We start from the raw sequence: 23766 nt of genomic DNA, 5'->3' as shown, positions 1-23766 counted from the left end.
ACTAACATTAGTGAAAGAACAGATCACTCTCAGGAGCTCAGTGAATTCCAGCGTGGTACCATGATAGAAGTCCTATCATGAAATTCCCTCACTACTAAACATCCACAGTCAACTGTGATATTATAACAAATTGGAAGCTGTAGAGTCAATTGCTCAAGACTTCCACACTTCAGGTGGTCTGAAGATCAGCTCAACAACAGTAGAGCGTAGAGAGCTTCATAAAATGGGTTTCCATGTCTGAGCAGCTCCTTTTAATCTTTACATCATTAAACACAATGCAGGTGAGTGGAAACGTTTGGCAATGTAGGCCCAATGTTAGTGATTTCTACTGCACCAGTCAACTGCAGGTCACGCAGCTGGATTTAGGGCGTGTCGACGTGATTTTGGAATCGTGAGGGTGCAAAAAATTCCGCCTTGCATGGCTTGACATGTGCAAAAGGCATGTACTAATTCTCTTAAGTTATCATGGGTGTGTTTAAGGCGTAATGTGAAATAAATGAATCAGTTTGTCACTTGCCTCACATTCCCTTTAAGAGGAAGTTGAGCTCTGACTTTGGCACTTTTGTATCTTAACAGCGCAGCTCTTTTATGCATCCCAGCGAAGGATACTGACCTGCGCGTTCATACTGTAATGGTACGTCAGCAGCTCATTTCAGGGAATAGCAATGTTATTTATTTCATTGCACGAGCAGGGGGACTTTGCCAACTGACTGTTGTCTAGGTTCATTTCAGTCATTGGTGCATTTATGTTTTCTGCTGCCAAGATAGTAACATTTACCTGAACACACCTCTCTTCCAGACCACCCCGCCCATCAGTATAGATATATTCCTAAACTCTGATGCTAAACTAGACTGTTAAGGGGGTGTAAAGTAGCAAAGAGCATTGGGACGCACCTTGTGCAGGGTGTATTATAAGTTCCAAAATATGTATATATAGGTACAGTTGGTAAAAGCCTCAGAAGAATTGACATGCTAGCATTTTCATTAGCTGACATTAGGCGATTTCATTGCTTTGCACCGGTGTTTTCTCTGTTCTTTTCCGTCTGATTAATTTGCTAGATGGGAAATTACATATGTATATAAATGGCAAATGGCACAGTTCTCATATAATTTGATATGCTAAGGTTTTCATTAGCTCAGACTGCGCTGTTTTATTGCCTCACAGTGGTGTTCAAATGTTCAAATGAAAACTCTGCTGATTCGCGGCCGAGACCGACCTCTTCTTTAACACAAGGAAGCCGTTTGCTCATTTACTCTTTGCCTTTCTTCAGCTACGTATAGCAGTGAGCGAGAAACACTGAGACAGGAAGGTCTTCACAGGTGAGACCTGCTGAATAACGCATTACAGCTGCAGTCAGTCTGAATATTGCCAGCGCTAACGTTATGTTAATGGCTCAGCCTTCGACAAACTCTTCCAGCTCAGACTGAGTCTGACCAAGAGCCCTTCCTACAGCCTCCTGTGGGGATTACCAGGGAATTCCAACACACTTCCAAGCAAATAACCTCATATTCATCACTGAAGAGTTTCATCCCAGAGCAAGCACCTGACGGGCAAACAATAGCAGCCTCTCCTACACACCATCCCAGCTGCCAATGAATGCCACGGGGACCCAAACACAGGAATAGCACTGCTTTTCTCTTATTCGTATTCTGTTCACAAGGAGGTGAGGGAAGCTCTTGGTGGAGCATTCTGGCTGGATTCCCCCGCTGTGATTCGTTCTGAACGAGCCGAATGTGTGCTGTTAAGATGGCTCTGAGGGGAAACAGCTGGAGCAGGGCACACTAATCAGGTAAGGAGTTAAGCATGGCAACCTGGGCACCTCTCACTGGGGACACTGTGCTGATTGCTGGGGTGGTATTCTGTACGTTGAGAATAATAAATGCATTCTGAAAGTTTAGCACAATGAGCGAGCTTGATATATATATATATATATATATATATATATATTTTTGTCACTGTTGAGAGCAAATCTAATGTTTTTTTTTCTCATTTGAAAATGGCAGATGTGTTTTACACTTTCATCATGAACCAACAGAAATGGTTAAATAACAATTTAATCACTACATGCAAACACAATATCTTTATGTTAAAGTACTTAAAAGTTTTCTATGCACCTTATTCTTCACACAGACTGTCACGTCTTGGCCTCGTCTCGTGTCTCTGTGTGTCTTCCCCACGTGACCTGTGCTCCCCTGTGTCTCCCGTCTCAGTACTTTTCCACCTGTGTCTCATTTGTAGCTCCGCCCCTTCCCCAGGTGTTTCTAATTATAGTGTGTTTCCTGTTTCTTTAAATAGCCCTCCTCTGCCACTTTGTCTCCGTCGGTCTTTGCACCTTCCCCTGTTGTTTCGTCTCTCTCTGTGTTTCATAGTTTCTCAGTGTTTCATAGCCTCTGTTCTTCACGTCGTAGTTTCTATGTTTATCACTTGTTAATGTTTCTAGTTTCTTGTTTATTTCCGTCTTCCTTGGCTCCTTGTAGATACCCCTGCTTTGTGTTTATTAGTTTATTCCCTTGTATATATATATCCCTGCCCTGTTTAGTTTTGGTTATTTCTTGGTTATTTTTGGTAGTTTCTAGTTTCTTGTTTATTCCTTGTTTATGTTCTTAGCTTTGTTTGTTTCTTTGTTTATTTACTCCCTGTTTATATATATATATATATATATTTAGTACTTCTTGTTTGTTTAGTTTATGTTCACTAGTTCCTCTCGTTTGTTTTGGTTTACTTTATTATTACGTGTTCTTTGTTATTTGTTTATCTTTGTTATTGATATATATATGTTTATTAAATTATTCGTTTCGTCCCTACCTGCACTTGTGTCCGCCTCCTCGTCTCCCTGCCTGGGTATTTCCTGACAGAAAGACCGACCTTAACATGGACACAGCAGGTTCTGCCTGGACTGGCACCAGGATGGCGATTCGCCGTACTCCAGGCGGGATCCCGGCGCAGGAAAACTCGAGGCCTCATGGACGCCGCAGGCCTCGGGATAAGCGTTCTAAGGGGTCCCGCCAGCTGGAAGAAGACCCCTTTTCCGGGGAGGATTTTCTTGGGGGGGCGATGAGGGTTGGTGCTATGAGCCTCGGTGCCTCCGTGTACCCGAGGCTCAAGGAGCGGGACCCGTGGGACTTTCTCGGGTGCGCTCCCAGCAGGTCCGAGGACGAAGAGGAGCTCTACCCCGCACCAGTCCGAGCTCCTTTACCGTTCCCCCCAGGGGCGGTGCTCTACCCGGCTCTCGGCCGCACAGCTCCAGAGGCCGTCCCGACTCGTGTCCATCAGCCTCCCAAGGCGCGCTCCGTACCGGCACCTCCAAAGCTAGCTCCTCCGGCTGCCAAGACTCTGTCCTCACTGGCGCTTCCAGAGCTAGCTTCTCCAGTGGCTAAGGCGCTAGCATCCCCAGCGCCTCTCATGCTAGCGTCTTCAGCGGCTAAGCCACACTCCGTGACTTCTGTGACGGCTGTGAAACCGCGCCCCGAGATCCCCGCGGTAGCAGCCGAACCTCGCCCCGTGTTCCTCGCGGTAGCTGCCGAACCGTGCCCCGTGAATTCCGCGGTAGCAGCCAAGCCGCGCTACAGGACCTCCTACCCAGCGAGCCAGCCGCGGCCAGAGACTTTCTCCAAGCTTGACTCAGCCGGAGAAAGTAAAGATCCAGTCCGGGTTTTTGCGGCAACCGCAGCCTTGAGCCCCACAGCTGCAGCGCCAGCCCCTCAGGCTGAGGAGCTGGCTTTCATGGCGGCTGCAGAGCTGGATTCCGCCGCGGCAACCCAGCCGTGCTTTGGGACTATCTCCGCGGCCACTCAGCCGCGCTCTGGAACTCTCTCCGCGCCGGACTTTACCGGCGGCCCCGCGCTGTCTGCTTCTACAGACTTTGCCAGCAAAGCTGCAGATCCAGTCCGGGTTTTTGATCTTCCCGCGGTCTCAAGCCCCGCTGCTGCTCTCTATGCGCCCAGCTCTGAAATTCTCTCAGCTGCTGGGCCACGCCCCCGGACTCCTGCCATGTCTGCAGAAGCTGCTCATGCCTCCGTGTCTGCAGAAGCTGCTCATGCCTCCGTGTCTGCAGAAGCTGCTCCAGCCTCCGTCTCTGCAGAAGCTGCTCCAGCCTCCGTCTCTGCAGAAGCTGCTCCAGCCTCCGTCTCTGCAGAAGCTGCTCCAGCCTCCGTCTCTGCAGAAGCTGCTCAAGCCTTCAAGTCTGCTCCAGCTGTTCAAGCCTTCAAGTCTGCTCCAGCTGTTCAAGCCTCCGTGTCTGCTCCAGCTGTTCAAGCCTCCGTGTCTGCTCCCGCTGCCCGAGTCGCCGCGCCGCCAGCACCAGCTCCCGCTGCCCGAGTCGCCGCGCCACCAGCACCAGCTCCCGCTGCCCGAGTTGCCGCGCCGCCAGCACCAGCTCCCGCTGCCCGAGTCGCCACCCCACCGGTTCCTGCTCCCAGAACTTTGTTTGGCTCCAGGGCCCCAGGACCCAGGCAGGCACAGAGGCCCCCGGACTTTCACTCCAGAACTGTGCCCAGGCTGGCTCCTTGGACTTCCCCTCAGACATTTGCCAGTCCTGGGCACCAACCCGTGTTTCTGGTCCCCATGTCTCTCCCTGTTTTGGTCCCTGTCTCTGTTTATGTCCCTGTACCCGTGTCAGTCTCTGTCTCTGTTCCCGTCCCAGTTACAGTGTTAGTTTCTGTCCCTGTTAATGTCCTCGTCCCTGTTCCCATGTCCAGTCCCGTCCAGTCTCCTGTCCCGTTTCATGTCCAGTCTCCTGTTCAGTCTCCGTCCACCGTCCAGTTCCCTGTCCAGCCTCCGTCCCCTGTTCTGTCTCCGTCCACCGTCCAGTTCCCTGTCCGGTCTCCGTTCCCCGTCCAGTCTCCGTCTCCTGTTCAGTTCCCCGTTCAGTCTCCCGTCCAGTCTCTGTCCTCTGTCCTGTCTCCGTTTCAGTCCCCGGTGTCGTCTCTTGTTTTCCCCGGCCTCTCCCCGCCGCCAGCCCCCGGGGTTCGTTTTTACGCGCCTCGGGAGCTGCGCGTTTAGGGGGAGGCTTCTGTCACGTCTTGGCCTCGTCTCGTGTCTCTGTGTGTCTTCCCCACGTGACCTGTGCTCCCCTGTGTCTCCCGTCTCAGTACTTTTCCACCTGTGTCTCATTTGTAGCTCCGCCCCTTCCCCAGGTGTTTCTAATTATAGTGTGTTTCCTGTTTCTTTAAATAGCCCTCCTCTGCCACTTTGTCTCCGTCGGTCTTTGCACCTTCCCCTGTTGTTTCGTCTCTCTCTGTGTTTCATAGTTTCTCAGTGTTTCATAGCCTCTGTTCTTCACGTCGTAGTTTCTATGTTTATCACTTGTTAATGTTTCTAGTTTCTTGTTTATTTCCGTCTTCCTTGGCTCCTTGTAGATACCCCTGCTTTGTGTTTATTAGTTTATTCCCTTGTATATATATATCCCTGCCCTGTTTAGTTTTGGTTATTTCTTGGTTATTTTTGGTAGTTTCTAGTTTCTTGTTTATTCCTTGTTTATGTTCTTAGCTTTGTTTGTTTCTTTGTTTATTTACTCCCTGTTTATATATATATATATATATATATATATATATTTAGTACTTCTTGTTTGTTTAGTTTATGTTCACTAGTTCCTCTCGTTTGTTTTGGTTTACTTTATTATTATGTGTTCTTTGTTATTTGTTTATCTTTGTTATTGATATATATATATTTATTAAATTATCCGTTTCGTCCCTACCTGCACTTGTGTCCGCCTCCTCGTCTCCCTGCCTGGGTATTTCCTGACACAGACACTGTGTTTTAATATAACAACAGTTTAATGCAGTACAGTTGGGAACGGAAGTGCCTTAGACACTTTTAGCCTAGTTACAAAAAAAAAGTGTGCTGACTGGTTAAGTTGCTAGTTAAGTTTTACTTCTTATAAAATATCTCATATGCATCTTATCAGTCTGTTAACATATTCTGGAGAACTGGATGGTATTAGCATGATATAAAAATGGATAAATAAATAAAATAATAATTTGTGTAGCATGTTGTGAATGAGCTTTAAAAAAAAAAGAAAGAAGCTGTAAAATGGCCACTAGGGTGTGTGCAAAAAGAAGTGGAGATATGAACACTAGGGGACCTGTGAAAAGAAGTGGTTTTAGTAGCCACAAGAGGTGGTGTAACGATCACTGGGGGCTGCAGAAGGATGTAGTGTAATGCTCACTAGGAAATTGTGGAAAGAGGTTCCAAAATGAGGACCAACTAGAGATTATGCAGATAGAGGTAGCGGAACGGAAAATGGCAACTAGCTGGAGGTAACCGCTGTAAGGCTTGAATTAAAATGTTTAATGGTTACTCAATAGACAAAAAGAACAAGTGCTAAAAAACACATTAAGAACATCTTTGAGCTGCACTTTGCTTTTCATTCTTCGTTTCTAAGAGTTAGACTCTTGAGCTGAACTTGGCTGATGAGGTAAAATCAAGGTTTTCCACCCACCCCTTTTGTTTCCCTTCCTTTCTGAAGCAGCCAAGGCCTTATTCGAGTGTCAGAGTCTATTATTTAGCATATATAACAGATTCAGAGAGAGAGGAGAAAAAAAAAGTGAATTGGCTTAATAGGTTTATGCAAAACAGCCTCCTTTTGAAATGAGTCGTGTGTCATATTAGTTGTCTTTGACGAAAGACAACTTCTACAAAGAGGGGGAAAATGGCAAACACACAGCCTTGGCTCTCTCTCTCTCTCTCTTTCTCTCTCTCTTTGGAAGGTGCTAGTGTTTGAATAGTGGATGGGGGGGGGGGAACTGGGGAGCTGGGGGGGGAGGCTTTGGCTTTAAGACAGCTCTTCCTCCAGGGCTGGGTTAATCCCTCTTTCATTTTCAAAATGAGACTTTCCAGCACGTTCTCAGCCGCCATGTGCCGGTGTCCTTGTGCCTCACACACATCAAAGCCTAATTGACTTGATTGAGTTTGAATTTCAGAGCCGCGGAAAGCGTGAGCCGTCTCCTCGCAGTGACGCGGGTGCACGCGGGGGGTGGGGAGGTGGGGCTGCTTTTGGGTTGATGAAAGGTGCTATTAGTTTAGCGCATATCTGAAGCTTTAAGCACAATCCTGTCATTAATCTGCCAAAAGCTTCCAAACCATGATAAACGACACCTGAAGAAGAAGAAGAAGCCAATAACGGATCTCTGTAACATGCTAACATGGTACGGTGCTGTGACTGAGAAATAATACAGAGCTCTGTAATGAAGGCATGCATATGAGTGAGTGTGGCTCAGTCTGAAATCAGCTGCGGTGATGAAATCTTTATAACCAGAGGGAAATACTAAGCTTCCCAGAATGGCTTGATTTGGAGGGTTTTGTGTGAAAACAGCTTGAAACTTCTGCCTATAAAAAAAGAGAACAGTCAGAACTGTACAGTGTGTGAGTGCATGTTAATACAGTAACAGTCCTATGCGAATACATTTGCAAAAATACAAACTCTGCCTCTGCCATATACACTACATAACACTGGCATCAGTAATAAACAAGTCATTACATTGCTATAGCACTTAAAAATGAGTTTCTTTGATTTCACCAAATTAAAAACCTCTGGAATATAATCAAGAGAAAGATGGGTGATCACAAGCCATTCAATCAAGCTGAACTGCTTGAATATTTGCACCAGGAGTGGCATGAAATCCAAAAGCAGAGAGTAAGACTGGTGGAGAAGAACATGCCAAGATGCATGAAAACTCTGAATAAAAACCAGAGTTACTCCACCAAATATTGATTTCTGAACTCTTAAAACTTGCATTATTTGAGGTCTGAAAGCTCTATCTTTTTTTGTTATTTGAGCCATTTCTGTTGAACGTAGATGCGTAGATGCGTAGAACGTAGATGCTGCTTTTAACTTTAACACTTTCACTAGTGGGCTGCATGTAAAATGAGTGGCATACATATAAAGAGACAGGAATGATATGTCACATTTTGTACATATTTGTTTGTGGTTCATAATATGTCTCTATCTATTTACGGTGTGTAATGTATATACATATAGACACTAGGGGAAGTGTGTATAATAAATCCTATATGTAATAGTCACATCCTGACGCATATAGTATAAGTATAATTGGACAATATAAACTGTGTCCATCTCAAAATAAACATAATCGATGTAGATATCTGATTCCATGCATCCATGGTTACCAGCATGTTTCCATGTTTAAGGCCAGATAACACATGCAATTGTACTAACTCGTGATTAGATTGCCCGGGGCTACTGCATTTGTGCAAGCGAAGACATTTCGCACATGCTAATGACTTCTGTAAATCAGTCCCCAGAGGACCAGAGGAGTCAGAAGTCGATTAAGGGTCATACTACTGCAGAAATCACGATAGCTGGGATGGAGTCCGACCATCCTGTTCTCACACACACAGAACTGGCTGGTCTGCACTACTCTGATTGCCTGTTCCATTTCTGTTACAGGAGCAAAAACTTATCAGATTTGCAGAAATGGACATTTATCCTTAAGAACATGGAGCCAGGGATATCTCTCCATAGATCTAGGCTGGTATAGCATGGTGAGTAACTCTGGTGCATTTGTGACAGGAGACGGGGAGTTGATTCCCAGCCAAAGCAAACGTATCATTTACTAGCCTGATTCTCTAACTTAGTTGAACCTGCAAGCCAATTAAATAATTTTTGTCATTTGTGAGAAGGATTACAGCAGCTCTGCGCAAGGGATCATTGGTCACAGGAAGCAGCAGTTCCTTGTTCAGACTCTAGATGGAACTACAGAGCTGGTGCAATAAAGATTTTAACTCCACTAACCAGATACCTCTCGAGAGTGCATGTTTTAACCCTTATAGTATATATGTTTGGCTGGTCTCAGGTTTCACTGTATGAAACTGAAGTATGCAACATGTTTTATACACTATTAATCTCTGTTAATCCAGGCAAGGATTAAGCCTAGCTGTAGACTATATACAGGTCCAAGTTTATCCAAGTTGTTCTATTAGCAGTACTTGTTTAGTCTACAGGGAATATATATATGCAGTGTGCAGGCATTTCTACATGTGTTGCATCTGTCTCAAAAATGGGCTCAACTTAATACTGCTAAATGCATTTATTAGAAGTGGTGTCCACAAACATGGACATACAGTTAAAGTAATTAGTAAATAGTAGTGATGTTACTGATTGTTCAGTTCTATGTAAAGTATACCTTTATACAGTATACAGTTATAAAGCAATAACATAAAATAAGTGCATTCATAAACTATTTTAACAAAATATATTATATGGTTTAAAAATACAGCTCTGGAAAAAATAATGAGTTTCTTTGATTTTTCCAAATTGAAAACCTCTGTAATATAATCAAGAGGAACATGGATGCCCACAAGCCATCAAACCAAGCTTACAAGCTGAACTGCTTGAATTTTAGCACCAGGAGTGACATAAAGTTATCCAAAAGCAGTGTGTAAGACTGGCGGAGGAGAACACATTTCAGCCGAGATGGATGAAAACTTTGATTAAAAAACAGGGTTTTTCCACCAAATATTGATTTCTAAACTTTATGAATATGAACTTGTTTTCTTTGTATTATTTGAGGTCTGAAAGCTCTGCATATTTTTGGCTATTTCAGCCATTTCTTTTTTACTGCAAATAATTGCTCTAAATGACAATATTTTTATTTGGAATTTGGGAGAAATGTTGTCACTATTTTATAGAATAAAACAATAATGTTCACTTTACTCAAACACATACCTAAAAATAGCAAAATCAAATAAACTGATTCAGAAACTGAAGTGATCTCTTTTTTTTCAGAGCTGTATGTAAACTATAATTGTACAATTAAAGTAATGAGACATAAAACTAGGATAATTTTAGTATAGTTTATTTTACTTTTTATCTCACATTTTATTTCCCCCAACAATCCAACAAATTTTCCAATTAAATTTTATTTGACAAAATGTATTCAGTTCTTAAGCTACACTCAAAACTAGTGAGTTAAAATTGTGATTCACTCTAATCCATTTCTTTCTCACTGTTGAATTAACCTGATCATTCATAGACCAGACATGTTCATTTAACCTCAGCATACTGGACATTTCTATTAGCGGGAGGCGGTGTGGTCAGGTCATCACGCTAGATTAATTTTCTTCATACTGGGGATATTAACCTGTAGTTCACATGTAATGTCTGTCGTGTGTGTGTGTGTGTGTGTGTGTGGAGAGGGTGGGGGGGACTGCATGTGTGTCTAATCCTGATCCTGACTTTTGGCAGTGCTTCAGTCAGTCGTTGTATAAAGTAGGCCAGAGGGCAGTCACTCACCTGTTACCTGGACCTGTTAGCCTCCATGTGGAGTTTTAGGTTAAAGAAGATATACAGTGATTTGCACAGGGACCAGGGGGTGTGTCTCAATAGCAGGAATTTGAAAAAACGAACTTCTTGCAAGAACACGAGAACAGAGGACACCTATCGAGATCCTGGGCGTTTGCTATTTTACCTAATAAAAGACTTCAGCTGAAACATAATCAAACTAAAACATTGGGATGTCAGGTGTAGGTTTAATGTTTACATTTAAAGGGCCTTATCTTACACCTTGCACAAGGTGCGCTGCGATGTTCTTTGCTATCTTACACCCCATGAACAGTCTATTTTCACACCTTGCACCCGCGCCGTTAAGAAAGCAAAATTTGATAGGTATGATGGTCTGCAAGTGAGGTGTGTTCAGGTAAAGCGTTGTGCCATTAGGATTCGAACGCGCCAAAGTCCGAGCGCACCTGGCTCTTACAGGGAATGACAAATGACACACTGATTAACAGGTTTATTTCACGTTACACCCAAAAGACACCCATGATTAAGTAAGAGAATATGTACATGTCTTTTGTGCATTTCAAGCCAAGCAAGGCGTATTTTTGGTGCCCTTATGATACTAAAGACACACCGACATGCCCTTAATTCAGCAGCACAATAAGCAAATGACCAGTGCGCTATAGAACACTAAAAAAGGGACCAGAATGTTTTATGCTAAAAGTTGAACAAAAAATGTCAACGTATGCTCTATCCGGATGGGATTAGATTTTCAGGGGGAAGTCTGTGCAAAATATTTAACACTTCTACTCAGTGATAAAACTCTTGTGTCTGGACTGCAATTGAAAAAAAACAGGAGGACCAGAGATTTTTTTTTTTTTTGCAGAGGACGTCTGAGAAAAACACATACATGGTCAATCCGGACAGGAAAAAAAACACAGAGGACCCCCCATAAAAGAGAAAATTACTCCAGGACCCCCCGAAAAACTAATCTCGTCCGGATAGGGCTTAAGAAGCTGTTGTTAGAAGCAGATATTGATAAGTAATGGATACAGAGACATAATATGTCCAATCAACAGTAGGACTAACCTACTTCCACTGTGGTTTGAATTAAACTTTCAGGGTATTAATCACACTCCTCCTCATAACTTGATATGATAAGGTTCAAATCAAGGCTCAAATAATTACCAAAAACAGCCACAGAACCTCACCTGGGATCTAAAAGTGGGTCCAGATGCTCATACTAAAATTGTGCATGGATTCAGTGTGTAATTTGCATATTGTAACCTTCTGCTTTAATTTCAGTGCTGCTTTCACTAGCATTGTGATAATAATTAATGGGTGAGGTTGTAGCTAGGGATGCACTGAGATGGGAATAATAGATAATAATACCTAATATTTTACATTTTATTCAATACTAATTAGTATTATTTTACCAATTTTATACATGTGTAAATTTGTGCTAAACCTATTAGAATTTGAATGTGTGCAATTTTTAACATTTATTAAAAATAAAGTGTCTTTAGTGCAGTAGTTCACTTACACATTCTGATTATTTGCTGTTCAATAAATACTCAGAGCCCTATTTTAGCGATCTATAGGTGAGCATCTGCATAGCTAAGATAGGGATGAAAGTTGGACGTTTGACGGTTGACTGTTGTCAGGGTTTAGATCAGTCAGTGGTGCACTTGTGCTTTCCGTTGCCAAGATAGCAATATGCAACGAGAAATGCATAGATACATACATAAGCACCTTTGCTATTTCAATGGCGCAGGCACAAGCCATAAAAATAGACTGTTAGCAGGGTGTAAGATAGCAATGAGCATCGTGATGCATCTTGCGCAGGGTGTAGGATGCATTTCTAGCTGTAAGCTATTATTCATGGCAAGACTCAGAGAGAATGATATGTTCATTTAGACTGCAAAATGCATAGACAGAAGATAATCATATTTTGGTTAGATTTCAGCTAATAAAACTGTCCCAAATTAGACACCAATTAATGATGCTAGATCCTATCCTAAAGTTTGACAGTAAGGCAATGGAATTGCTAAAAACACAGCAGTAGTGAATCTCCAGTGGAAAATGCAAAAACACACATAAATGTAGCTTAGTTTTAATGTAATTACCTTAATTAAGTTTTTATACATATAAATATTGTATAGATTTAAAGGGACTGAAAAGGCTGACGTGTGATTAAGCACAGAATATGTAGATGTACACAATAAATAGAAAATGAATAAAATACCATACATTGAATATATTGCTACTTATAGTGACTGCAGCACAGTAAAACTCTATAGATTCTCAATGACAACTAGTTAAACATCAGCCTGCTTGATTATTGCCAAAACTATTTACCCAATTCATTCATACCACACAGAGCACATTTATGATTGGTCAGGACACTCACTGCACATTGCAGAACGTTCTGTGATTGGTGAGATGCTCATTTTATTATTGTCTATATTATGACTCAATATCAGTACTGCAGATGCACTCAGCACTCTGTTACATCATGCAATAAGTCCAAATAACAGCACATAATCTCACGCGTTTGCATAGAATGGTCCTTAGTGCCTAGAGATGGCTCTTGAGCGCCGCTTCTCATCGAACGTTTCAAACAGTGTTGATTTATGCGAGCCTTGTTTCATGGGAAACGTAATGGAGCTACGGAAATTCCACAAGTGACTTATAGCTTTAATCAAGCCTAAAAACGAACCACCGTCATGGAAATAATAGAGGCCTAATGAGCGCTAGGCCCAGATGGAGAATTTAACATCACTTATGACAAATAATCTCGGTGTCAGTAGCACTCCAATCTATCCACCAAACGCTAGCAGGAAACTTATGCATTATAAATTTCCATTCATAATGTAGGCACTCATGTAGCACAGCACAGGGCGAAAAAAGGAAACACCAAGCCTTAAAATCCCACTTTTATAGGCCGCCTTTGTTTTGTTTAACAGAACAATGAGTCATGCACCGCTGACCATCTATTTATCCAAGAAAGCCTTAAGCATCTGTGTGCCAGAGCCTAACAGAGATATTTATTCATAAAAACGCTCATATAAGAGCTTGTATAACACACACTGCAGCTGCAGAACTGCACAGTTGCTTGCTTTAACTCAATCAGTTGAGTGTGTGCGTGATCTGAGGGAAGTGTGAAAGAAAGGGGATCTGAAGGAAGTGTATTTGTGAGTAGTGTGTATGTGTGTGTGTGTGTGTGTGTGTGTGTGTGTGTGTGTGTGTGTGTGTTAGTGTGTGGTGGGGGGTGGGATTGCCTCTCGGTCGCAATCGCCAAGGGAGGTGAAAACAATGTGAAGAAAGTCATTTTCAACTATTTTCTACTGATGCCGCCAAGCCATTAAGCAAAGGCAACAGTTTTGAAAGGGAATCGAATCTCGGCGGCACATCATAAGCTCCACTTCACAAAGGTCAGAGAAAGACACTTGGCCATATCAAGAGAGGAAAATTACTACCGCGGACCCCTATTAAAACCGGCTATATGGATTTTTATCTGCACAATTGAGCAAGGTGAGGGAGGGCTGACATTTCGTCTCCGGGAGCGCCGCGTCATTCCATCACTCCGCCTGTGAGCCTCAACCTCCCGACACTGCGAGATACACGAGAAGAATGAGATGTGCCAGTCTCACCAACACTTCTCACGAACCCAGTTACACTGCGCATACCCACTGGATTTAAAGTCACGCTCTGCTTCCGATGAAGTCATCTCTTCTCCTGTAACCTTGGCCCAGTTTGCTAATTTCCATTATTGTGAAATTTGCACAGATCACGCTGTCTTTGGTGCATCTCGTACGGTTAGCGGGTCAGGCTAATTGACCTAACCGCCATGATTTGCCTGCAAATGAGTAGTGAGGTTAGTAATATTGGAAAAAAAAAATCACTCCCTCACTAAATTTAGTAAATGAGTTCAGATTTACTACGTAACATTTACTATGTTTTTTTTTAATTGAATGGCTAAAATGTACTGTTCTGTTGTGTCTTTGTTATATTTCGTACAGTTAGTGGTTAGCTTTTGGACCTAACCACCATGCTTTGCCTGCAAATGAGTAGTGAGGTTGGTAATATTGGCCAAAAGATTTTATTTCACCAATGAATTTAGTGAATGAGTTCACATTTACTATGTAACATTTACTACATTTTAAAATTGAAAGACTACAATTTACTGTTCTGTTGGAATTACTGAAGAACTATAAATTTGTTAGTAGTTATTACACATTCTTGATATTTAAAGAATTCACTGTTCTATTTTAACATGATGTGCTAATATTGGCATAGAAGTACTTCTCTTTTTCTTGCTCCAAGAATTTGTTTTTATCATCTCAGCTGTGAATCAATGGCATCATAATTGATTATATTATACGATTTTGCTTCTGTGTTATTTATAGGAAAATACATTAGCTAACAATTACATAACAAATGGCAACACCTGATAATTAAATTGTCACAAGCCCGTTTTTAAAGTATTAGCCCTATTGGTTTAAATAGATTTCAAATAATTTGGGATTATGTTGAAGTTTGTTGTGTCTGTCTACTTCACATTAGCTTTTAAAATGATGTTTGTGTTTGTTTACCAGATCAGATATAAACTAGAACACCTATCTTAAGGTTAGTGAATGTGTTACTGTACATGTGTGTCATAGCTAACTTTCCTTAAATATTAGGTTAATATGTCATGCTAATAATCATAAAAAAAAACATAGTAACACTTGGTCGATGGTCGATTATTGATGCCATATAGATGCTCAACTAACATTTATGCAACTGAATTTTTAGTTCAGTGTAAATGACGTATTTAATGTAAACCTATACCTAGGATGCGTTGAATATGTTAAGGCAGGGGGGGGTTGTTTTAAATGAAACTCATGTCTCTTTAAAATGTTTTATAAAGAAGTGGCATTAAATTAAATTTTGAAGATCATTAAATATGAAATAAACAGTTGACTTTTCTACTTGGAACAGTTTTTTTTACTGTTAATTTAACAATACATAATGTATATTATGTATACATAATACATAATAAACCTTTCACTTTTAAACTAAATGGAACGTAGTTTAATGAACACTGTGCACATTTTGTTTTTAATGTCTTTTCAATGATCTGGTGTTGGCGGGGTGCTTAAGGTTAGTGAATGTGTTACTGTACATGTGTGTCATAGCTAACTTTCCCTAAATATTAAGTTAGCATGTCATACTAATAAAAAAGGACAATTTGCTTGGATAAAAAAAACACTAAGATTTTTAAAAATTACAATAAACATGATGTTGATCTTTCTGCAGTTCTGGACTTAAAAAACCCTCTTTAAACAGAAATCAATGAAAAAAAAATGTATATATGTATATATATATATATATATATATATATATATTTCATTGATTTCTGACATTCTAAACCGGTCTAAAAACAACCAGTAGATCCACATGATTTTAAAGTAAAAAAGTAAAACTTGAGCATAAATAGAGATACAAGGCTTTTGTCTGATGGTGACAATATCTAGCTTTGTAACTCCCTAAATTTCCATATTTTGACACTACAGGTCTTTATTTGAGTTTATTTAAATAAGTTTTTGGACAGCATTCTCAAAACTTGTCAAAACGTGCAATCTTTGCTGAAAACTTGTACATTTACAGCTATGGACAGATCAACTGAGGTAAATTTAATAGAAACTACAATAACAAATATGTTTAATCATATCATTTCTGTTCACAATAGGTAATACAGAGCCCCAGTTCTGTTACACAATAAACAAAGGCGCTGAAATGCAGCAGTTGCGTAACGGATGCTAATACCAGCATGACGACAAGTTCAGAGACTCAGAGTCCCAAGAGGCTCCTCAAAACACAGCAGCACAAACACACAGCAGAGTGATCATTTTAATATTTCCCTCTCTCACAGGAGCGCTATTCCATTTAAATTCACCCTAACTAACACCTCTGAGGAAACTGCACAATGAAGCGTGACCGGAGAAATAAATAAATAAAATCAAATAAATAATTAGCATCTAATCGGATTAGCATGATTTACCTGACCTAAAATCAAGATAAGCCAAACGACGTGCTAATATGAAGGTACTGAGGCGCTTATTGTGAAGCGATACAATGAGGTGAATGCTGCTCGCAGTCAGCACACATACACATTTTAATCCAGCCCAGCTCTAATGAGGTCACCACTCAGCTGTGGGCTAGCGTCATGGCAGATTGGCTTGCCAAGGATTTGATGCTGTTGCAGAAATCCTAAAGGTTGGTCTGGGGGGGGGGATTAAAACACATTTACACAACATGCACACACACACACAAACACACAGTGTTTGTATTCCTACCCTTGTGGGATATTTCCATTTTTTTCTGAAACTACTACAGTATTGTGCAAATGTTTTAGGCACCTGTGAGAATTTCAATAAGGAATAAGTGTCCTATGTGTGAAGTAAGTGTTTATTAGCTCAGTAAAACACGATAGCATTACAATAAATACAAAAACAGAGATTTTACAAAAAGCCAAACTTTTACATCACTGTTTTCCTTAAAACATATCCTAATCTCTGCTCCTAATCTGAGTTTAATAGAGTTATTTCTAGTTCTCATCATATCAACAACTGTTTTGGTGAATTGGTAAATTTGGTAAATCAGGTGAGCTGCTGACGAACTGAACATATACACATTCTGGCTGAGGGCATCTAGGAGAAATCTGGAACTACACTTCGAGAATTCCTTGTTGCATTTTACTGTATTCATGTTTATTTGCATCTGTTCAAATCATATGTGGTGCTTTTTTCAGGTAAAAACACTCTGAGATAAATGGATTAGTGTAATTTGCTTAGGTGCCCAAAACTTTTGCACAGTAGAGTATATAAGTGCAGCTAAATGCTGCAGTATGCTGTTGCTAAATGTCAATGTCAAGTCAATTCCCTAAACTCTGTTCATACAATATGCACACACACACACACACACACATACACACGTGTAAAATGCTGCTGAGCTTCATTTTATAACCAAACTATCACCTTTACTTAATGTCAGTAACTTGAAATGCAAGCGAAAATATATATTTTTTTTCTAGATTCTCAGAAGACTGTGCCCGTAATGACCCCACAATTTCCCCACAATCTCGGAACAGCTGGTCCCCACAAAGAGCTAAAAACGCATCCACATAAAGAAAAAAAAAGAAGAAAAAAGATGAAATCAGCCTGTACCTGTGTTGGTACGGTATGTCCCAGTGTGCCCCGGGGGGAGGGGTTCCCCTTGACTCTGACTCAGGCTCCTCATCTGAGCTTTCTGGTAGACCCTGTCCTCATAGATGGGGTCAATGTGGTGTTCGGGGGACTGCAGGGGCCTCAGCTCGGGGCCCAGGTGGCTGTGCTGGCTGCTGTACGAACCTCGTGATCCTGGCAGGGGAAAAGAATGCGTCAGAAACAGTAACTAGAACAGACTGACATTGCTCCAGAGTCTGTTGCAGTAGAGTGGGCTACTGCAGCCTATATAGCGCAAAACACGCAATGAGAGATGATAAACTGTACATGTATGAGGTATTTAAGTGAGTGAATGACAGTCACTGTTCTATGTTTCCATGAAAAACATGAATATGGAATCTTGAAAAGAGTGTATATTAGCATATAAAATACAAAATATTGTATATGCTCTAGATACTACTTATTGATCTCATTTTTGTTCTTGTTGAATTATGTAGTTCTGTTTAATATTAACTGTTGGTTATTTCATTGGTGGGAAGGTTGTGGAAATCATGAGCAGCTTTGTGAGCTAGAGGGTTTCTATGGCGAAAAGGCCCCAACAAATATATGTATTTTTTTCTCTTTATAAAAAAAAAATAATATTTATGTCCATACAGATACAAAAACACATTAATATGCTAACCTTGTATGGGGTGACTGTATACAGTTCTGTGAAAAAGTATTTGCCCCTACCAGATTTATTTTGTTTCGTCTTTTTGTCATACTTTCATTTTTCAGATTATCAAACAAGTTTTATTATCAGACCCCTCCTTGATAACCCCCCATGACTTAGTTGTAACTAGCCACATTTTTTGGAAAGAGTTCAATTTCACTAGCCAATACCAGTCCTGATTATTGCCAGACCCATAGAATCAAGAAATAACTTAAATAGAGCATTTGAATAAATTGAATAAAACATTTCAAAAAACAACACATTATGTCTGAATCTGAAGAATTTACGAACAGAAGAGAAAACAAAATAATTGACATCTGTCAGTCTGAAAAACAAAGGTTTCAAAGTAATTTCTAAGGTTTTGGGACTCCAGCCAATCCCAGTAAGAGCTGTTATTCACTAATGGGATCAGCCTACTGAAATTACTCTAAAAGGGCATGAACAGGCAGCAATTTAAAAATGGACAGAGGCTGACATGTGCTAATCCTCAACTTTTTTTTTTGGTCTTGGGAGCATTGCAAGTTATAGGGGGAGTATTGGTAAGTGGATGGGTTAGTTGGCTTAACTAATTTGAGAAGAACGTTGGGCAAATAAATGAGGATGTTTCAATCCAGATCATAAGACAGATTAATATTTGATGTTTTTACATTTAAGCCACTGTGTTTATGGCTCCATAACCAGACACTATTCACAACGTTTTCTAAGCATGGCGTAGGATCATTTCTAAATCACATTGTAATATTGTCTTATATTTGCCAGTTTAAGCAATTTTGTGTAAGTGTTTTTTGTCCCATGCTGGATCTAGATTTTCTGGGTCCAGGTGGCTGGTTGGTAAAGTCCTTAGATAGTAACCAATAGGATATTCCCAGCCTCCAAAGGTCATACAATCATTTAAGCTGTGTCAATCAGTAAATGACCATATTTTCTCTCTTTGTACCCATATCCTGTTGCCCCCCTGTGTATTTAAGATCTGCCTGTGGGTAGTTAGAGTCAAGTTGGGCCATAACAGTTGGCTATGGTGTGAACCATGGTGTCAGGCTATGGTGTGCATCATGGTGTCAAGTCATGGTGTTGGGCTATAGTGTGGACCATGGTGTTGGACCATAGTGTGGACCATGGTGTGGACCATGGTGTCGGGCCATAGTTTGGACCATAGTGTTGGACCATAGTGTGGACCATGGTATCGAGCCATAGTGTGGACCACAATGTCGGGCCATGGTGTTGAGCCATGTTGTTGGACCATAGTGTGGACCATGGTGTCGAGCCATAGTGTAGACCATAGTGTGGACCATGTGAGACCTAGTCTAATAGTTGGGCCATCCGTGTCAGTGTCTGAGCTTTGGACATACATCTGAATAAAGCTGTATCTTCCTGTACTAAAGGTCTCAGAGACTTTTCTTTTTTATGTCATCAACAACAGAATGACTGGCACCTTGTGTAGGGCAAGATGACCGTATTTCTCTTCACTTTTCACTGACTACTTTAGAAATATACAACGATTTCAGTTGAAGATGGGGCTGACAGCCCAACATACCACAATGGGAAACACCTGGGTTAGTACATATCTTAGTATTAGTACAAATTGATTAAAAATGAGGGGACTTATGCTAATAGTTAGCAAATATGGCTAATTGCAGAAGAGCTTGGACTGGAAATGCATTTACAAAACAACTATCTGTAGAGGAAAAAAAGAGCAAAAGCAGATGTTAACATCAACAGATAGCTGTTTAGTGCTAACCATACATTTGCCACTTACTGTAATGTGTGTGTGTGTGTGTGTGTAATTGTAAGTGTGTGTGTGTACTGTAATGCACAAGTCTTGCAGCAAGAAGTCCAGGCTGAGTTTGGCTGTCTGCTCTGCAGATGGCTCTGTCTGTGCAGTTGCTGCTTCTCTGGCGTAATGTAATTGTGCAAATGTTCAGACAATGGGAAGCCGCCGTTAGAGTGGGCTCTCCCTGTAATCACCTTATCGGTGTCAGACAGGCGACTGCATCCACTCCCTAACCCCATCCATTCCTCCAGGGCTGAGCTACAGATCCTCAGGGGTACATGCAGAAAACGATATATAAAAATACAGCCCTAGCTCTGCGCTGCTCTCTCCTGTCTGTAAGGTTCTACTCTGTGCTAGTCGATGTTTTTGAACTGTGAAAGAGCCTGTGAGTGAGCGTGCCAGTCAGACAGTCACACAAATGCTCAAAGCATATTGGGAAACCCTCCTGAGAAGCTGACATGAATACTTAACATGGACAAAGAGTGAGGCTGGTGATACAGTGGCAAATACGCTGAAAAGGGGCCAAGCAAGACAGACTCCAACACAGACAGGAAATTCGAACTCTGGTAGAATGTTTGGAAAAGAGCCAGTATCGTGGCTCATGTTATAGAGCCAGTATCGTGGCTCATGTTAAAGAGCCAGTATCGTGGCTCATGTTATAGAGCCAGTATCGTGGCTCATGTTAAAGAGCCAGTATCGTGGCTCATGTTATAGAGCCAGTATCGTGGCTCATGTTATAGAGCCAGTATCGTGGCTCATGTTATAGAGCCAGTATCGTGGCTCATGTTAAAGAGCCAGTATCGTGGCTCATGTTAAAGAGCCAGTATCGTGGCTCATGTTATAGAGCCAGTATCGTGGCTCATGTTATAGAGCCAGTATCGTGGCTCATGTTAAAGAGCCAGTATCGTGGCTCATGTTAAAGAGCCAGTATCGTGGCTCATGTTATAGAGCCAGTATCGTGGCTCATGTTAAAGAGCCAGTATCGTGGCTCATGTTATAGAGCCAGTATCGTGGCTCATGTTAAAGAGCCAGTATCGTGGCTCATGTTATAGAGCCAGTATCGTGGCTCATGTTATAGAGCCAGTATCGTGGCTCATGTTATAGAGCCAGTATCGTGGCTCATGTTAAAGAGCCAGTATCGTGGCTCATGTTAAAGAGCCAGTATCGTGGCTCATGTTATAGAGCCAGTATCGTGGCTCATGTTATAGAGCCAGTATCGTGGCTCATGTTAAAGAGCCAGTATCGTGGCTCATGTTATAGAGCCAGTATCGTGGCTCATGTTATAGAGCCAGTATCGTGGCTCATGTTATAGAGCCAGTATCGTGGCTCATGTTATAGAGCCAGTATCGTGGCTCATGTTAAAGAGCCAGTATCGTGGCTCATGTTAAAGAGCCAGTATCGTGGCTCATGTTATAGAGCCAGTATCGTGGCTCATGTTATAGAGCCAGTATCGTGGCTCATGTTATAGAGCCAGTATCGTGGCTCATGTTATAGAGCCAGTATCGTGGCTCATGTTTTATATAGCCAGTATCGTGGCTCATGTTATAGAGCCAGTATCGTGGCTCATGTTATAGAGCCAGTATCGTGGCTCATGTTAAAGAGCCAGTATCGTGGCAAAGCCAATTTAAAATTAACAATTTCATACAGAATAGAATTGTTTACAATCAAACAGTACCTGTCAGAAGTTTGGACACACCTTCTATTTCAATGTTTTTTTTTTTTGTTTCCTTAATTAATTTATTTTCTACATTGTGGATCAAATTAAACACATGCAATTTTGGGATGAGCTGGAGCTTCACAGCATGAAGGAAAAGCAGCAACTATAGTTTTGGACCTCCAGGAACTTCTTCAAGACGCTGAGAAAACTCTTCCAGGTGACTCTCCCTCATGAAGACACTGAGATTAAAATACCAAGAGTGTGCAGATGTGTCCTTTAAGATAATTTAAGTATAATAATAATTTAAAGTATACATAGTAAAAATTCTGGTTTATTTAACACTTTCTGTTTCCAAAATAATTCTGCATGTGTTCCTGTATAGCTGTAATGTCTTCAACATTAAATATTAAATTCCATTGCTGCACCAATCAATGCTGGGAGGCTTTATCCTTTTATAACCCATGCCTGGCTTTGCCATGGAAATATATATATATTTTTACAGGAACTAGGCATCAATGAGTTAAGGTTTATATTTCATGCTGTGTTGTCTCTAAGAGATAATAAGAAATCTAAGAAGATATTTTACTTTTTGGACTCAACCATATTTAAACTGCTGTTGAACCCTAGTTGTGTAGGTCCATTAATTGCTGTACATAAAGTAACTGCATATCTAACATAAAAAGTCATTATTTTAGATGCATGTTTATTTATTTTAGTTGCTGCTGTTCTTTTGGTCGTGGACACATCCACTGTGCACATTTGCAGTTTTGAGAGTTTAGTGGTGTTTGTTAGCTTAGTAAAGTACTGTCCTCAGGGGTAATTTGTTTAGTGCTGTCTTTACTTGAGTTTGAGTCAGTTTGGAGTACAATTCTGGCTTTAATGGGTTTCTGTTTACAGAGATTTTAATCTGCATACTATTGTACCTACCACTATTTGCTAAGTAATTTTTGTCAAGTTATCTGCATTGAGATTTCTGACATAAGTCAACTGGCTGTTGTATTTATCGTGTTATTAAATGTTTAATTCTTGCTCTTAGAAACATGTTAAACATTTAAGAAACATGTATATATTGTATATGATATTAGCATTACATTAGAAGTTTTTTTTTTATATATATATAAAAATCTGCAACACTTCAACTGTTTTTAAATGACTGAAATCTGTGAACTTTTAAACACTGACTTTAAACACGAAACTTCCAAATGGTAATAAACAAATAACCAAACACAGCACAAATAAGAAAGCTCTTCTAAGCGCACTGGGGCGGCGCTCTCCCTCAGAGCTGTTTTTACAGCCGATTTGGAAGCTAAGCACTTTGTCCAGGTGGAGGATTTGGGCTGACAGGCTGCTGTCTCCCACGCGGTTACCTGAGTGTGCTAAAGCAACCTTCCCTGAAGGCACATTCCCTTAGAGGCAGCGGGAGGCCTACATAATGCCAGCAGCACTTCACGCTACCATTCACGTCATGATGAAACACCAAGATCCAGAAAGGAAACTCACAAGCCTCCGATAAGCGTGGGAATAGAAGCTGTGTAACTGCTGTGTATTCATTAGGACATATATGGGAGCTCTAAAAAAGGCCTTTGATAACTAGCTGATCAAATTAAGCAGCACATATTCCACATCTTTTATTTTATGCCTTTAGTAACTGTATAACTGGTTTTATACAAAATCACATTATGAGTATTTGCCATGGTCTGTATTTAAAGAGTTTTCATACAAATAATTGTTGAACAGTGTTTTTTTTTAAATGAGGATACAATGCTAACAGTGGTGGATAATGATTATAGATTTGTTCTTTAGTGAAAGTAGAGATATACCCATTGTTAAAACAAACAGTCATATATTTAATACTTAAGCTAAAGCACAGAAGCATAAACAAAAACATATTTTAAACAAAATGACCATATCTCATTTTTTGGTTTAAAAATGGCACTAAATCCCTTGATTTTTGCTGAATCCAGTCTCAGTTCAAATTTGAAAAAGGCCAAAAAATGGGACTAATCAGGTAGTTTGGGAGGGGCAGAGGGTGATGTATGGGTTTAGAGGCGGAGCAGGAGAGAGAGCTGATATGCTGAGCTGCAGACCCAGTTGATTGGACGTGAGCAGGGGGGCAGTATTCTTGATTGTCTAATCTTCATATTGTGATGTGTCTGTGTACCATATAGCATATATATATATAT

At 40.9% G+C, this 23766-nt stretch overlaps 1 protein-coding gene across 2 annotated transcripts in view; it reads right to left on the bottom strand.

Moving 5' to 3' along the window:
* ctnnd2a (catenin (cadherin-associated protein), delta 2a) overlaps positions 1-23766 on the bottom strand; it is a 628772-nt gene that overhangs the window by 285464 nt on the left and 319542 nt on the right. For both annotated transcript variants that reach the window (XM_007252283.4, XM_022681995.2), the window contains one exon: positions 17447-17638. In XM_007252283.4, the coding sequence (XP_007252345.3) occupies positions 17447-17638 (192 nt within the window). The remainder of the gene's footprint in view (positions 1-17446; positions 17639-23766) is intronic.

This window comes from Astyanax mexicanus, chromosome 1 (assembly GCF_023375975.1).
Source record: "Astyanax mexicanus isolate ESR-SI-001 chromosome 1, AstMex3_surface, whole genome shotgun sequence".
In the NCBI taxonomy this organism is placed as follows: Eukaryota; Metazoa; Chordata; class Actinopteri; order Characiformes; family Acestrorhamphidae; genus Astyanax; species Astyanax mexicanus.
The sequence above is the reverse complement of the archived record's forward strand: the minus strand, read 5'-3'. Positions and strand labels throughout refer to the sequence as shown.